Source organism: Streptopelia decaocto (genome assembly GCF_964273445.1).
Source record: "Streptopelia decaocto genome assembly, chromosome: 5".
In the NCBI taxonomy this organism is placed as follows: Eukaryota; Metazoa; Chordata; class Aves; order Columbiformes; family Columbidae; genus Streptopelia; species Streptopelia decaocto.
Window position 1 is genome coordinate 64408952 of NC_138659.1, and position 18580 is coordinate 64427531.

Genomic DNA, 18580 nt, shown 5'->3' on the forward strand with positions numbered 1-18580 from the left:
TCTTGCCTTCTTCTTCAAACTCTGAATACACAGTTATTTGTATAAAATGTTTTTGTCTTGTGGTATAAAAGCTCGGCATATTCTGAATACTGCCTGCATTTAATATTCTACTTTGCCTTTGAAACAATTCAGAAAGAAGAAAAAATTTCTCTTAGAATAATCTCTGTCATGTTATCATAATTTGTGAGAAGACAGACTGTCTCATTTGTTTGACAGTCTTACGAGGAAATAAAAGAAAATTCTTTTAAACTCTTCATTCAAAAATGATCCTTTTCCCTTAACTCTTTCTTCAGAATTGTCAACCTAAAGACACTTTCAGACATGAGTCTATTTTGTACGAGGGTAATCTGTTTAAGTAGTGAGCTGTTCTTTCAATAATTTAGTTATTTTGTGATGTTTAGAAAAAAGGATGTCAGATAGACCAAAATTATTATTTGAGATTATTTTCTTCTTTCCAAGTGCATGCAAGAGCTATTTCAGCATCAATCCCTCTTCTAAATTCTGTGGAAAGGATGGTAGGGCAAGAGTGTCTGTGTGGTCAGGACCACGAGTTGTGTGCTGCACTTAAACTTGAAGCGTATGGTTTTTTGGTTTCTTGAGTTTAAACAAAAGCTTTCTATATGAAAAAAACAGTTGAATTTCTGTTTAACTGACCCTTTAAAGAGCAGGAGTGGGAAAGGAGACTATAATTGGAAACTATAGAAGAGATCAACAGAAATACAAACATTCTGTAGTCTGCAACTTATTAAATGATATGACATGCAAGTTAAAAGGTTTTTTTAAATGATACTTACAAACAAAATAACACCAAATAATCCCCTTGCAATTTAAGTTTCTAAGAAAGAAGTAATGGAAAGGTGGTCCAAGCTATTGAATGATCCAGGTGTCCACTGGGAAAAATATTTATATGGAATTTAATAGGCAGTGCTAAACTTTCTTTTTGTTTTATGAATTATTCTCTATATTTAATAGGAAATTATAATCTTGCCAAGGACTTCTGTGGAATAGCCAAGAAAACTGAATGCATAATAATAATAATTTTCTATTAAGGTACTTGGCTTTTTTAGGGGAATATTATATAACTCAATTTGATCACTGCGAAGTTCTGTAGAATATTTAATGTAAATGAAAATAACTATATATCTTATCAATAACTAAGATATTTCTCTGGGTCTTATCATGCACACGTCAGCAGCAACAATACATTGTATTTAGACTAAATTTCACCTGGTGCCTTAGACGTTCAACAAAGAGAAGCAGCTGCCTCTGAAGTTGAGTAGCTGAGACACTGCTGTGCTTACAGGGCTACATATATGCCTGCACTTTGAGTCCCCAGAGCCAGTTCCCATGGTCTAGCTGAAGCCACACAGCTTAGGATGTGTCTTTCTAGAGGAGACAGGGTGGCTTTGGGTCATTTCGAGGTCCTCTGGTGCTGCGAAAACGTAATCATTATTTTATGTTTAGGAGTATTTTGGGGGTTTTGGTTTTTCTGTTGTTGTTGAGGTCTTTTTTTTCATTTAAACAGTTGGAAATAGTATGAAGGATGTTTTGCAGCCCACCAGTGGTGTTTGTGTGGCTAAAAAATGAAGAGTGTATGTTCTGTTGCTGAAGCAATGGCATGAAGATTTGGAAGGTGTCTGAGTGTGCACAGCCTGGTCTTGTACCATTTTAGAACTGTGCATGTTGGAGGAAGATGTATTTGGGAATGTTTTCTGCAGTCAATGGATGGATGATCATCCCGATGATTAGCTGTTGTCTTGGAGAGCGCCAGATCAAAACCCACCCAGGAAGACAGATATTGCTGAGGTGACCTGGAGAACGAGAACACCAGTGCTCGGTCTCCCTGCCTGTCTCTCTGTTGTTCAGTAATGGAGACCTACAACCTACCACAAGTCCTACAGTAGGCAGCAACTTTACACACATGACTGAAATTCCTTATTCAACAGCTCAAGTCACTCTGGGTTTTATTTATAAGGAGAGGTGTCTCTGATAGTAGCACATCCTAATTAAGAACCATATAAAATACTTCATATTTTTGTGTATTTGTGCGACTGTTAATGAAACTCATGCTATTTGGAATAAATATTCTGGCTGCATTTTTCTTAAAACTATACTGTGTTTAATGGGAATGTTTGGTTTTGTCTTTTTTTTCTCCCCCTGCAGCTGTGACTCTGAAAATAGGTATCTTGGAAATCCACTTAGGGGAACATGCTACTGTGAGTACCTATGGTTTTAATGTTCAGTACTTAAAAGCTGTTTACATATTATGTGATAATTTAATTTCCTTGGAAAACCAAAATATTTTTCTTAAGATCTCCTGAAGCCGGGCATATTGGTATTTTGACTGAAAAATAAAAAGCCCTACTGGGATTCTCTGTTTGTTAATTTGTTCACAAGAATGCAAATTAAAGTCTACTAAAAGCTGATTTCTTATGCCTGCATTAGAGGGACTGACCAAGCCATTGGGATGTTCTGTGTATCTCAACATATGTGGACAAAAGTAATAAGTAATTGTGTTATTGTTTAAAAGACAGAATTTGTGGTGGGGAAATACAAAGAGGCTGAACAGCAGCCTATGGGGACAGAGTGATTTAGTCGGTCTGCCTCCTGGGGACACCATACACAGCTGCTCTCTTGAGTATCATAAAATGATATTGTGTGTTGTCTACATGTTCTTTTTGTTATAGAAAAGGTGCCTCTGGTAAATTTATGTTAAAGCATTACATTTTTGATAGTCATAGTGAAAGACCTGAAGAGATGGGAATGCTTATTACCCATGTGCAGAAATCCCTTAGTGAGCTCTGCCAATTTTACTGTGCCCATATTGATGTTAAGGAGTAATTTTAATCATCATAGAAGTGCATGTGATGGTGGAGAACTCCTAACTTTTGTACATACCTGCTCAATGTCAGACAATTGGATCCATTTGTCTATTGTTTCCTAACATCATCCCTACCTCAAACTTAAATTTACATAAATGCATATATCTGAATATACTTATAACATCCATTCTGATCTTTGGCCTTGGTTTTTAGCGTTTCATTTTAGAATGCACACAAAAGCTTTGTTTTAGAGTCTCCTTAAGGCATCGTTTACCTAAGAAACAAATGTTTCTTTTCTTTGCTAATGTTTCTTTTCTACCTTAAATTGTCTGCATCTGCAAGGTATGTTTTGTGGAACAAAATTGACACGTACTGCATTACAGATGCTGACAGATCCTCGGGCCTAAAACATTTATTGCTCTTTACAGGTATTAAAGAAATTTGGTGTCAGTGTTGTTTGTGTTGGTTTTTTTTTTTTTTTCGCTCCTTAAACTTGAAGATAATAATTAAATATTGTATTTTGAAGAGACTGTTAACATTGTTGACAGTTTACATAAAAGAGACCAATTTGAAAATACTATCTAAAACTATGTTCTGAAGACACTGTTGATCAAATATATTCAATTCCATTTGTTGTCTGTCGCATGAGAAATTTTCGTTATTTCAAAACAAATGTCAGTATTTGGAAGAATGAGTTTTTGTATCTATGCATTTTATACATTTTGTAGACTTAGAACTAGATAATGAATATATAAGAAATTCATACTATGAAAGAAGTACTCTATAGACTATTTTGGATATGCATATTATTAACAACTGACTTGTTGTTTATAAATAAATATTATTACACTTAAGAGTTGGAAGAGTAATGATGGTGATGAGATTTGTAGACCTCAGGCACCTCCATGAATAACCTTATTTGGTTGCTATCATGTTGCAGGTTGGGTCTATAAATCATGTTGGAGACAAACTTTACTGTATTCAAGATACCCTTTCACCTTTAACTCACTTCTATTATTTATCTTCTGTCACATTTCAAAATATTTTAAAGATCTTTTTATTCTGGAATGATAAATTTTCTTTTAATACTTTCAATCATTTAAAACAAAACATATAAATGATTTTTGGAGTTATTTTACCTGGAGGTAATAAGGAGCCGGTGCTAATTTGACATTATGAAATTCTGTATTTCCTACATTTAGTGGCTGATGCATCATAATGGGAAATAATTTTTTAATTTGTGGATAACTGACCTAAGATTTCAATGACAGTTGCTTATCAGAACTGTTCATTACCTGCTAAATCATGTATTAAAATATTGATATGTCATAGACATGCTCCTATTTCTCATCTGTGTAAGTATTTTAAAATATAGCCTTGCAATGGACTGTATAAGAATGTTTCACTTTTGTACAAGACAGGCATTTGGATGGTATTTTTCTCTGCTTATTTCACTACTCTTTAAGAAACTTTCTCCTTTGACACTTATATTGCTGGTTTGGTTCTCCTTGAAGTGAAGAATATTCTTATTTTTGTACAGCACAGGAATAGTTGTTCCTCAGGAGGAAGGAAAACACTGAGGAAAAATAAATTTTATATAAATATGAGCAGCAGAAATTTATGAAAAAGAAAAATTCTGGGTGTATTTGTTTATAACATTTAGAATGAAATTCAATGAATGATAACAAAATGGGAACACAAGTTGTAATTTGCTGTGTGGTTGGGATTTTCTTCAGGAAAGCTTTTAGTCACACGCTTGAGTTTAGCCATCTTCACAATGACCAGTTTTAAGTTTCAAATTGAATCCTTCCCACCTCCACTGGCAACAAATACTATCCTAAATTGGAATGCTTTTCTAAGCCAAAACCTTAGAATTCAATCCTGAGCATATGGGTAACTTTTGTCTGATATTGGCTGACCTCAATTTCTCCTTAACAGTAGGATGTGGACTGAGAGTACTTGTTGCCTTAGAGGAACTTTCCACAACTTGTGATATTGTGAATGCCCACTGCCCTATAAAAGTTCAGCTGTTTTAATGTCTTTCGGCTCTCTGCCCATCTTATCTGGTCTTTGCCTAGTCCTCTCCTCCCTCTTGCTATTCTTGACATAGGAAGGGGTAACAGACTGTTGATGTAGATCCTGTATTAACATCAATAGATTGTTTAAAATAGTAAGTAAACTAAACTTAATAGAGTTAAGTCCTGGGATAGCACAGATTGTTTTAGTTTCTTCCTTATTTGTTTCCTTTCATAGTGATGTAGGAGAGTAAGCAGAATATTAATGCTGTACATGGATTGTGTTGTGATTGGAGAAGTAATCTGAGCACAAATAAAAACACAGGAAAATTACAGATAGGTGTAGCATGATCAAAAAGAATGATAATGAGTAAGATGCTGAAACATCGCAGGAACTTAATACAGGTACTATGCCAAAAGGATAAACACAGGTAGTAGCAAAGCCAGCAAATCCTAGAGGTAACAGGAGCAGTTTGTTAAAACATCAGATTTCAGTCTAATATGGCATTTCAAAAAATTGCAGCACTGGACATGAGCAGTTCTTCTACTTTGAATTATCAAAACTTCATAAAAGTAGAGTAGAAAATGCATAGAAGATGGGACATGCAATAGTGTATGATTATCGTGTGACAGTTGTTGCCCATTGCTTCTATTAAAATTATTTACATTTAATTCTTCATGACTTCACTGTATGATTGAAAAAGCAAACCAGAAAGAACCAGCTTCTCTGAGAGTAAGAGAATGAGAACAAGCCTCACAGATATAGAAGTCAGACAAATATTGAATGTATAAGAATGCCTGAGCAGCTGCATGATGGTCTATCTATTCTTGTACCCTGCTGTTAGTAGTGGCTGAAAATGAATTGCCGGGGAAGAGTGTAGAAAACAGGCAAACATGCAGTGATATTTATTTCTTTAGATCCAACAATACGCAGCTCAGGAACTTTGTAAGAGGAAGGATTTCTTGAGCCAAAAGCCTTTGACATGCCATTGTTTAGGAATATCAGAGGAAGTCTTATCAAGGTTTTCTTGTATGAAATAAAAAGAAGAATATGAATACAAAAGAAAGCTTCATGAATGTAAAAGCCATAGTTTTGTCTATGTAAATATTTGTGTAGGTTGAGTGCAAGTCTGCTTCTGGATTGTATCTCTCTATTTCTGTGAGGGAGGTTCTATATCACTAGGCCTTTCTGTTAGAAGCCAATCTTTCTGTGAATGATCAATCTATATAAATGAATTCTGAGTGGAGGCCAGAGATGGTTGTGCAGCTGACTTATGCATGTACACAAACCATAAATATAATGTTTTGTCATGTTACATTCATATGTCTTGTTGTTATTGTTCTTTGGTATCTCAGCCAGTGTGATGCATAATGGTGACACCTAGATAGCAAAGTATGAATCCAAATTGCTGGATTAGTTCTTTGCATGTCGACATTAGAAATACATTGTTGTCAGAATCGGTGCTCCTGGGTGCAGCAAAACCAGATGGTTTTAGACTGATTGGGAAGAATTTCTGGGACAAATGCCACTTCTGTGATTCTGACCTGGGTTACGTACAGACACAAAGTTTAAATAATAAAATTGAAAAATAGTTAAACCATTGTTCTAGAGAAAAAAGTTTCCATTTATAATTCCTGATATGTTACTATACAGAGGGTGGATTTCAGGCTTGCTAACAATGACTTGTTTTGAAAGGATGTGATACTCTTCTTCATAAGCCTCTTCTAGACATCCATATTTCCAAGGTCAAAAACTTTCCGAAATGTCTGTTTCATGTACGTTACTTTGGGTGTCATAGTTCCAATGCTACATTTCAAATGAGAAGTACAGCTGGTATATTCTAATACTACTACATGCAGAAACATAAAAGCTTACGACAAATCAGTACTGTGAGTGTAAATTGTATTGTTTGCTCACATAGTATTTAGAATATCCAGATGTGCTGAGCTCTCAAGAGTTACCTGTTCCACCAAGAGAATTTGTAGCTATAGTAAGACCAGTCTAGGAGCCAACTAAGAAAACGTAGTTGAAAAAATACATAGATTTACATACCTTAGTTTCTTATCCACTTTTACACTTTAAAAAATGTTTAGAAGCATTTTTTTCTTATTTCTGGGTACTACCATCAACAGCGAACAAGTAGCTTGTCCATTGATTCTGCAAATTGGTTGCTCTTCTAAAAGAGACAGTAGTAGTGGGTTACAGGGCGGCACACTTAAGAGTATGAAACTTTCATACATTCAAGAAGATTTTCTCAGCAAAGCAAGAATGCAGTAATACTGCAGTAAAATTGCAATAAATTAGGAATTTTGATTAATCTGGTGTTTGTCGTTGGATTGGACAGACAGTTTAGTGGGGCTGTGGCAATCTGTGAACTCAGAAAAGCGGAAGCTTGCCTTTTGCATTCAGAAGTGCATTAATGTATCCAGGGTAATACTGTAGAGTTTACTGTGCTGCAGAGCAAGCTCGCTTTTAAATTTGTTAGAGATTAGTAGATTGTGACCTTTGAGAAGGATTAGAGAATCAAGGAATGAATAGAGGTTGGGAGGGATGGGTCATTTACAAACAATTAAAACATGGAGGGGCTGAATGATTCATAGCTTTTTGTAGAAGTAAAAAAAACAATTTATCGATCATTTATTCCACATCTTCACAAGAATACATGCCGCTGATGGAGATATTTGTTGGATTTACAGCCTTTAAAAAAAAGGGGGCACAAATGTCTGTACAAAAGAGAGACTGAAAGAATGTACATATTTTAACTGTTTTCCTAGGTTCACTGTGTTTCCTTCTTTCTAATCTTTCTCTCACCTCAATGTTTTATGAAATGTCTTTTGTGGATGGCCTCATCAGTGACTCATCAGCCACTATTTCAAATGTTGTCTAGGATGAAGCATGCAAAAAAGGAAGGTGGTGCACCCGTCTGGAGAAGTCTTAAGGGTCAGGTGTATTACAAAACACCAGCACCACTGAACATTTCTGGTCAACCTTGTGGGCATAGAGGGAGGAAATGGAAAGCCAGAGAAAGCATTCTTGAGTTCTCAGAGGTTTACATTGAAAAAATCCAATATTATGACTAGTAGGAAAATAATATTCATATTTTTTTTAATTGTCTTTGGATAAATTTAATTAGGGTGGGTTTTTTTTGGAGGGGGGAGGTGTGTTTTGTTTTGTTTTTCCTCTACTTAAGTATACTGCATATGTGAGCTACTAAATATTTTGCGGCAACTTTTTTGGGGAGTGAGTTCAATAATTGGTTTATGGCTTTACCATCCCATTCTAAACTCTGAGCCATAAAAATCATTATAACTCATAACACTATTGCTTATTTTGTTGACATACATAGAGAAAGGGTAGCAATAAGCAATTCTCTCAGTATGTCAGCAACTCGTGAAGATGAAGAATGATGCTTTCATATCCAAAATTGGTAAGGAAGCATGAAATGTACATTCAGTGACGAGACTCAAGATAATATCTGATATCTCAAGATAATATCTGGTATCTGTGCAAGGAGCTGAGGAAGAAGTAATTTTGCTTCTAGTTGCAGAACCTTGTAAGGATTCTAGTCCAGTCCTGGAGCTGCTTAGCCCCATTACTACTGACACACCAGATCTTCAAAAAAGGGCAAAGTAAAGGGAAGTTCTAGTCCTTACCTATAATCCTTACCATTTCTTATAGTAATTTTTTATTATAATTCTAAAACTTTAAGTTACAATTTATGCAATATTTATGGCACCTGAAACAAAAACAAACACTAATTTCTTGTATCTGATTTATTTAAAGTTCATCTAATAAAAAATTGCCTGATAAAAATTAAGAAGTCTTAATTACTTTTTGATGTCTGGGCTTTGGACTAAAGGCTCTGGTACTCCTTTAAAGGTATTACTTTGTATTTTTCCTTTCTGACCTTTTGTTTGTCTGCAGCAATACTCAACCAGAAAGATGATTTAATACTGGACAGATTATTAAAAGTAGATAATTTATGACAACGTAGTACCTCTAATCACTTTGTAGAGACATTGGTTCAATACTGCCTCAGAGCAAAAGTGTCAGATAATATATCCTTATTTATCTTGTCAAAATACAGTTTAGGCTTTATCTGACCTATTGATGTTGTCTGATAGTTCATTCTACCTGGTGTTTCCTTATAATTTGGACATATATAGTTTTGCTTTTTTTCTAGGAATATTCTTCATCAAAGTTCTGATATAAACCAATTTTCAGTAACTGTTGTTATATTGCTAATGTTATTATTTCATTAAAAAGAAGGAATTAAAACCAATAAAAGAAATCTCTGTAAATACTCTGCCAAATTTTCTCTTGTGATCTAGCTGCCTTGCAATAATCCAGCAGGATGAAGGGGCATTGTTATCCTCACAGGAGAGCGGACATAATCGGACATAAGTGACCTCCCTGAAGGGAATTGTTCTAGAGGTTGATGGGTGCTGGCTCTGGAATAACACTTTGCTCTGGTTGCTGTGAGTTTGTGAGTGGCACACTGGAATCTGCCATAAATCACTTCTTGGGCTACTTCAGCCCTGCTGCTTGGATATTTTTGTTGTTGTTGTTGAAGAGAATCTGCTATAATCGGTTTTCCTCATCATTCTCCAGCTTTTGTCCTCTATGTGGGATGCCACTACTATTTTGCTGCTCCCATAGAGTTGTTGCCCCTGGGTGCCAAGCAGGTGATTTCAGCAGGGTTTAGTTCACAGCCCATTGCAATGTTTGCCTGTTGTCAGTGGTACCACCGTACTGCGGTGGCCTCCTCACTGAATTGGGGACTGTGTATGCACTGGCACAAAAAAAAGATTGACTTCCCTAATATTTCTCATACTACACTGACATGATACGTGGTTTTTTTTTTTTTTTTAATTAAAGGAATTACAGATGTTGTCTTTTCCACTTGTACCCATGAGATCTCACAGCAGAAGAGCACAGTTACAAGAGGATTGTACACTAGTCAAGAAATGCATGTATGGTCTAATAGCTGTTGAAACATGCAATACAACCTCTCAGCAAGAAGATACAATGTTTTTTTTAAGCACTCTCTCTGTCGGCAAACATGCATGTATTAATATATGCATTCATGGACTTAGAGCATGATATTTTTACTAAAAATAAAACCAAAACAAAAAAACAACACTGAAACATGTATTAGAGGTGACCATAAAGCACTAGGTGGCAGACTTGCTGTTCTTAGACGAAAATTAAACTCAAGAACATTCCAAGGAGAGTATTTTAGAAGATGAATAGCAAGTAACACTTTTATTAAAACTGTTAGCAGAGATTTTCCAGATATTTAAAAATTATGTTGAAGCTTAAAGGGCGTAAACAATACATTTTAGCTATTGAAAAGGTGTTTGTTTTAGTTGAGCTGTGAGATGTATACCAGCAGATAGATGCTTTGTTACTGATTTGTAAAATTCATGTTTCCTTTTGGGACAGCATTAATTTGAGCTAAATACATATTGTAACTGTAAAACTGTCATGCTTGAATTATTATAAAATAATGAGTTCCACCAATTATATCTAACACTGATTGACTTTGATACAGACTGAAACAATTTTTAGTATTAATAAATAGGGTAGAAATAATGACTCGCACTGTCTTTTGAATATATGGGCTTATACAAATAAATTCTATTTAGAAAGAAATGTTAGTGTTTAAAGAGCCTAGTGGAACAGATTATAGTTTGAATCAGACAATTCTAGAATGGTTTGAGAAAAGATTAATCTCAACAAACCCACCAACTCAGAACCTATAAAGAACAACAGACAAAGAGTCTTTGCCGTGAGCTAAAATAACCACAAACCAATTGTTGCCTTCCAGAGAATTAAAGCAATAACCACACCAAGAATCTGAAGCTCCTAATAAAGTATAATGATCTAACCCCAGGCTCTTGCGAACTCATTTGCCAAATGCCAGGTTGGCTCACAGCTTTTCTGGGCAGGCTAAAGAAACAATTTTGCTCTGCCAATAATTTTCAGACTTTACTGTGAATTGGAGAGTGTGTTCATGTATGTATTTACTACCCTGGACAAACTAGCTTTTTAATTCTGCAGGAGAAGAGAATAATGAACATACATTATAATATATGCAAATAGGAGTCTGAATTAGAGGCCTTCATCACCTGACTGACTGTTCTGTAGATCCCATAATTATTTTTATATTATTATTTATTTTGCAAATATGCCATCTGACAGTAAAATACCTATTAGTATAAAATCTAAAACGTACAAAGTATGGTTATTTATAGAAGTATAAATTTTGAAAACATGGACAAGGAAGAACGAGAGAGACTCAATGGCTGGGAGAACTCATTCGCAAGAAATACTTTGCTTTATAGGGGACTCTCGCTTATACGTGAAGCAGTTTTTTTAAATGAGAAGGAAACATGCAAATATTTACATATATACTATATTTTATTAATATTTTGTTTGTACATTAAGCTGGGGTTCATAGGGATGAGTACTTTTTGAATCCTTGTGCTGTGTATACAATGTGGTGTGGATGTGTTTGTTTCCCTAACATGTCCACAAAGACAGGAGCTGTCACTCTTCAAACCCCTGGGAGGCCTTAGACCTCCCCAAGACTGGAGCTGTAAGAAGCAGATGGAACAGGAAAGGATCCATCAATGTCCCTTTACCTTCTGACAGTGAAGGGGAAATCTTTGTGGTGGCTTTAGAGTTTCTTTGCCTCCCTTGCTGGCTTCCCAGGGAAAAGAGAGAATTCTTGATCAGTAGGACTTCAAGGAAAGATCGGTAGTGAAATATTGAACCAATTGAATTGGAAAACAAAAAAAAAAAAAAAGGCAAACTGACTTCAGTAAGTAAATGGCTTATGGTTTGTGGGAGAATTTGTGTTGTTTCCTTTGACTGGGAGTTCTTCGACAAACTATTCCATGTTGGCTGGGGTACTTTTCTCCACTGGCAAATATGAAGCACTTGAGGATAGTTCAGCTTCTTCTGTTGATACAGGCTGAACACCTAACAGAGCTGTCTTGTAATTGTAAGATACACAATTCTGGTGTCTTGGGTCCTGAACCACCTAATCTTAGCATAGGTATTTGTAGGAGTGAAGAGTTGTCTGTAGTGTTTTCAGCTTCAGAATTAGTGTTCTGAAGCTTTTGCAGAGTATTTGAGTGAGAGACTCTGTAAGATTGTTTAAATAAATTGAGGGTCATTTATATCTCAGGATGATGATAAAACCTTACACTATATAAACTTTAGGAAATCTTAAGTTAAATGTGGGTATTTTCAAGTTCAGCTTTCTGATGGGCTAATTCAGCTCAGTTTCAGCATATTGTGAAGTAGTCCATGAGTCCTTGATATTAATTTATTGTCATTTTTTTCTTAGCTTGTGAATATTGCTTTAAACTATGTTCCAGAAATATAACCTATTGACAGCAAAGTATAATTTGCTAGTCACTTGATACAAAGGGTAATGCTGATATAAAATGGCCAACTTATACTGGAACCTGAGGTTGTTCCTACCCAAATGCAATACTCTACACTTTCCCTTGTTATATTTCATTAAATTTTTCCCTGCCCAACTCTCCAGCCTGTCCAGATCCCGCTGGATGGCAGCACAGCCTTCTGGCGTGTCAGCCACTCCTCCCAGCTTGGTGTCATCAGCAAACTTGGTGATAGTACACTCTATTCCCTCATCCAAATCATTGATGAATATATTGATCAATACAGGCCCCAGTACTGACCCCACTAGATACAGGCATCTGACTGGACTCTAACCCATTGACCACAACTTTCTGGCTTCTTCCCTTCAGCCAGTTCGCAGTCCACCTCACTACTCGATCGTCCAGACTTGCACTCCCTCAGTTTAGCTGTAAGGATGCTGTGGAAGACTGTGTCAAATGCCTTACTCAGGTCAAGGTAGACCACATCCACTGCCCTGCCATCATTCATCCATCTTGTTATGTCCTCGTAAAAGTCAATGAGGTTGGTCAAGCACGACTTCCTCTTGGTGAAGCCATGTTGACTGCTCCTAATGAGCCTCTTATCCCTGATATGCCTTGAGGTGCCACCAAGGATAAGTTGTTTCATCACTTTCCCAGGGACAGAGGTGAGGCTGACCCGTCTATAGTTCCCTGGGTCCTCCTTCTTGCCCGTTTTGAAGACTGGAGTGACATTTGCTTTCCTCCAGTCCTCAGGCACCTCTCCCGTTTCCCGAGACTTGGCAAAGATGATGGAGAGTGGTCCAGCAATGACCTCAGCACCCGTGAGTGCATCACATCCAGACCCATGGATTTATGGATGTCCAGATTGCCTAATTGCTCCCTAAGATGAACACAGGTCATTATTATAATGAACAGTAGATGAAATGCTGGAAAGTGTAAAAATAATTTAATCTAGGGAAGACAATGTACAACTTCATCGTGCAAATGCATCATTATCTTCATGTTGATTGTCAGGGATTGGCTGCTGCAATATTTGGTCTGTGAAGATTGATTTAAGATTATACAAATAATCAGTGGTTTTCAAATACAGAGGCCAAACACACTGTCAGTATTCAGTACAGTTTCCTGCTCCTTGTTACATAGTAATCCATTTCATAGAAAAACTATGTCAAAACATTTGTGTATGATATATATATCAAAAAGTAGTGATATCTATCAATTGTTCTGTATTAAGCAAATCATCTGAAAAAAACCAAACCAAATCACACACACACAAAAACACAAACAGAACACCCCCCAAAAAAATCAAGAACAACAAAACCAAAACCAAACCAACAAACCCCTACAAAAACACAAACACAAAACCCAAGCAAAATACGCAGGGGGAAGAGGTTTATTCTGTTGGTACATTTCAGTTAGCAGTGCTTTCCATGGCCAAAAAAGTCATGAAATAATGAAAGTACAGATGTATCTAGTTCTTGGTTTACAGAAAAAAACAGTACTAAGAAAACAGAATATTTCTTTTAATCTCTGTCAGCTGTTTGAGGTGGAAACTGAGTATTTCACGTCACTTTCAGAAAGGAGTCAGTGAGTCTTGCCATAATGCGCAATGTTCCCTCTCTCAGTCAAAGAATAAATCTCCTCCAAAGAGTGGGCAACTGCTTTCAGATTGACAAAAACAGCTTTTTGGGCTCCATTTTTCCTTTCTCTTTTATTTCCATTTGCTTAGTTTAACCAAACAGTTTATGATTTTCTGTCCTTAACTGGCAGTGCTATGAGCTAAACTTGTGGGAATTGGGGAAAAGAATCTGGATTTACTTTTTTCTCAAGTTTGTCGCTTTGTAGTTTCATCTCTGCTAAGGGTTGAGGTTTTTCCTCCTCTCTGTTTTAAAGGCTGGGTAGGCTGAATTATGCAATATTATAGGTATGTAATCCCATTTGTAAATGTTTGGAATTTTAATATAAAAACAATGTTTTGTTCCAGAATTGGCATTCAATTCTCAGCATAAGCAAAAAACAGTGAGAATCTTATCATTTAAATGAACTTTAAATATACATGATGATATTTTAAAAGAAAAGGTGCTTGTGTTACTTTTCAAACTTGTGATGCAAAGGTGTTCTACTATCCATTGTACAAGTATGGTGATTTAGCATATCGTATTTTTTACAATACAAGTGTCCATTGCAATTCATGACTTGAAAATAGGAGACTGCAGAATGAGGTATACGACATGCATAATTTCTGTCCAGTATGAAGTGCAGTTTTGCTGAAAGTGTTCTGGATTTATTTGCTGTAAGAAATTTTACTTCTCAGATCTAACATGTTAAAATTGTTTGAGAAACTGCAAAAAATACCAGCAAAGGTAAAACATCTCAACTTCAGCTTACATTGTGTATTTTATACCAGTCACGTGGCATCAAGCAACGTGGGGCAAGATCTGACATTTGCCCTGTAGATTCAAGGTTTCTTAAGCAAAGTTCAACTAAATAATGAGAAAAATGAAGGAAGAGAATTTTGAAAATCTTGAGATATTACAGAAGCACCTACTTATCTGTGTATATTTATAGCCAATTTACAAAGTGCATATTCTGTCTCCTTGTAACGCCTGATCAATCAGAGATTGCCTCTTTAATTGTTGAGATCCATGTTGAATTGTCCGACAACCAGGACAAATGCTCTGCCAACAATCCACACAGCACTTACTGTGTGGAGAGCTCCTGAGTATTCTGAATTTCTCTGAAAACTTGAGCATATACATGTATAAAAGTATAAACAGTTTTAAAAATAGTATTTATATTTTTCCTATGCCCAGTGCCATTTTATGAGCACTGATGTATTTCAGAAATAAAAATCAATTCCTTAATTCATTAAATTTTGACTGTTCTTATTAACTATATGACAAGAAACATCTTTCTTTGGCACATGAACTCAAACAGTAACTTCATGTTGTTATTTCTTAGATGTGCCATTTCAGTTGTCAGGACAAGCAAATCGGAGATCTCTTCTGTGTGTATAAACTATATAACTAAAGAAAAAATAGACTCAGGTTAATGGGTATTGATGCTAGTATATTGTAAAATGCTGTTACATGTTAGAGTTGTAATATTAATATGAGTGTTGTAAAGCTGGCGGTGCATCTAGATCATTATGGAGGAAATTTCATGGAGAGATAAATTTGAATTTCTGTCATAATACTTTAATGAGATTTTTTTTTCTTGGTTTTGTTTAAACTTTTCTCCATCTTTCCTAATACTTCAAGAATATTACAAAAAATAAGATATTACAAAGACTGTTCACTGTGACAAAAGTTCATTTACTGAGCAATCCTTACTATCAAGTGATAACACTTATTTTTGACTAATTATAATGCCCATGCCATGAGCTTCAAAATGCTCCATCATCAGCAAAATCTAGACCTTTTTTCTAAAATTGATGTTTAAATAACTGCCAGTTGGTGCACTCACTTTGTTGTTTCTTTTTTTTTTTTTTTTTACTAGTATTTTCTTCATAATTTTCTAGTTCATTGGTTTCCAAACTCTGTTTATGGACCATGGTCCTGTGCAGAACTTGTAAAGGGTCTGCAACTGCTCACAGGAAGCCCATCAATTGATGCAGTATTTTCAATTAAGAGTTTGTTGAAAAATCTATGAAAAAAAAAAAAAAGACATCTGGCTGTGGTCTATGGTATAAAAACTTTAGGAATATGATCTTTAGACTGTATTCTTAAAAGAACCCACGTAGTTATGTATGTTCCGTAGTTTTCAAATCTCAGCAACCAGTCTTCCTTTGCTTACGATAAGGTTTACATTCCTATATATTTACTTCTACGAAAGTTACAGTAAGGTACATCTCACCTAAATTAGCTTTTTAAAACTTATGTGTCCAGCCTTAATTAACCTTCTAGTTCTTTCTCTAGTCAGCAGAGAGAATCAAGGATTGCTTATCTGACCTCTGTGCATATCTGTCTTAGAAAAAGGTCTGTCATCTTCAGAAAGTTTTAGTCAATATGGACTAAGCCTAGATTATTAGTTTTAACACTGGTCAGATTTTCCAGTATCTGGCCCTCCCTTAGGTTCAAAATTGACAACTTATTAGACCTTTCAAAATAGCAACTGAAAATTTCATAAGAGAAAAGATTTCTGTTTTAAATAAAATTTACTTACTCTATTTGCTCATTATGACACTAATCCCTATGTCTTTTTGTGGGCGTTTTAGACTAGTATGTGTTTTGTTTTGTTTTTTAAAGTCCAGTAAAAGAAACAATGAGTTGTTATTGCCAAATGTTTTTTAAAAACTTTGGACTTCTGTGAAATTCATTCTCACATGCTCTTTCTTTATATGGCAAAAGCATATAAATAGTAAGTGAAGTATTTTGTAGCTCATTCTGCTCTCATTACATTTAGCAAAAATGCGAGTTTTGCTAGTTGATAGTAAAGACTTCACAGTAAATAACTTTTTGTTTTGTCACAATGGGCAAGTAATGTTGGACACCAACATATTTCAATATAACAATGAAAATGAGGCAGTGGATGACTGTTAGATACAGACAACAGGGGAATGAATCAGACAGCTGCTCTGAAAGTTCAAAATAATTATCCTGACTAAAATAAGTCTGGTGGTAACCCCCTAACTTTGTAATACAAGCAAAATTTATTTCGGTCACAAATGAATATGATTTATAGCATTTGATAATAGAGCTTGGTGTCAAAAGCAACATTTTTGCTGATAGAGAGGAATATGAATAGGACTGTTCTCAACAAACTCTTACTGGAAATAGAGAACAATCACAGGAAAGAGCAGGAGAGAGACAAACTGCCTGTGCAATGACAAGGGGAGAGTATGAATTTTAGAATCAGCATGAATAGAGAGTTCCCGGAATAGAAGAATGTGGGAAGACTGATTGTGGTGGGTCTGATGTTGCAATTGTGAAGGAGGTTTCTACTCTTACTTGAAAAGTGATTTCAAGAAATAAAAATAGACCAGCACAATTTTATGAGGTTTCTATTCACAAAATTAGTTCTTGTAGCTCGATAGTGCAAAATTATGATGAAAATGTACCAGCTCGGGCACATAATTGTCTGTTTGCCTTTTAGCGTAATGAAGATATTAAAATAATGTTACTGGTGGAAGTGAATGGTTGAAATATAAATTCTTAACTGTAGTCTTAAAACTTTTTATTAACATGTATGTAGTTGTACAAAAGGACAGCCATTTATTCAGTGAATGAAGAGGCTTTTCACCTTTTCCTACTCATCCTTTGCTATTAAATATTTTAGTTTTCTGTTTTATGGCTAGTACTCTAAGACTATGCCATCTCTTCCTTCAGATTTAGTGATTATCCATCCATCACCATTGCAAGGTATCCAAAAGGATTCCCTTTTCAGTTAGCACATGCTAACATATTATTTTATCCATTACCCTAGATTTCAGTGTAATTTAATTACTATTACTAGTTATCAGAAAAACAAGTGAAAAAACACTTTAGTCATTGTTTGGGTAAAGATCATACATTTATAAAATGTGATTATTAGGATCTAGTTTGGAACGAGACTTGTGAATGGGTCTGGTTGCATGTTCTGTTCTCATGGCTGTCTGACATATATTGCAGTAATTTTGACTTAGTACTTTTGGTAAACCTTAACTTTTGGAGGCAAAATGCTAGACATTTCTCAGAAATTCTTGATATGTATGAAAATATTCAGTATGTTGTTCAGTCTGAGAAATGTATATTATGAAACTATGTGACAGGAGCCATAGGAGAATGGCCAGTGGCCAAAGCTAGAAATTCCTTGATGTCCAGTTATGTATGTTCTTGTTCCCTTTCTGGGAACTGAGCTTCATTCTTCCCTCTCTGCTGAAAACAGAGATGCTCAACTGAGATGCTCTACTAGAAAGATTTGGGGAAAGGGAGAAGCCAGCTCAAAAGTAAGGTGATTCTCTAGAATTTACTCCAGCCTGAGTTATAAAATTACTTGATAAAACCCCTTTGTTGACATACTTTTTTTTTTTTTTTTAGGCAGTGAGTGCCAGGAAAGTGGTTGCTGGCACAATAATTTTTAATTTGCTTTTTTATTAGGACACGATTGTACATTTTTTAATAACATGCCTACACACTATTTCCCAGGGAACTTTCCCTCTGCAATGCACTGAATGAATTTGTGGAGGATGAATCAGTGATCATGTAATGGAAAGATGAATGTATGTTCCTTTCCCGTTTGGTTGTAGAAGTGGAAAGAATTACAATGATGGAAGGAGCTGCAAAATAAGAATGATTGTATGTAGCGTTATATAATTCAAAACATTATGAAGTATCAAACCGTAGGTAG

General features: G+C 35.5%; 1 protein-coding gene across 3 annotated transcripts in view; it reads left to right on the forward strand.

Annotated features, from left to right (window-relative positions):
• The window catches only part of ATRNL1 (attractin like 1), a 488525-nt gene that overhangs the window by 170467 nt on the left and 299478 nt on the right, over positions 1–18580 (forward strand). For all 3 annotated transcript variants that reach the window (XM_082052467.1, XM_082052468.1, XM_082052469.1), the window contains one exon: positions 2164–2216. In XM_082052467.1, the coding sequence (XP_081908593.1) occupies positions 2164–2216 (53 nt within the window). The remainder of the gene's footprint in view (positions 1–2163; positions 2217–18580) is intronic.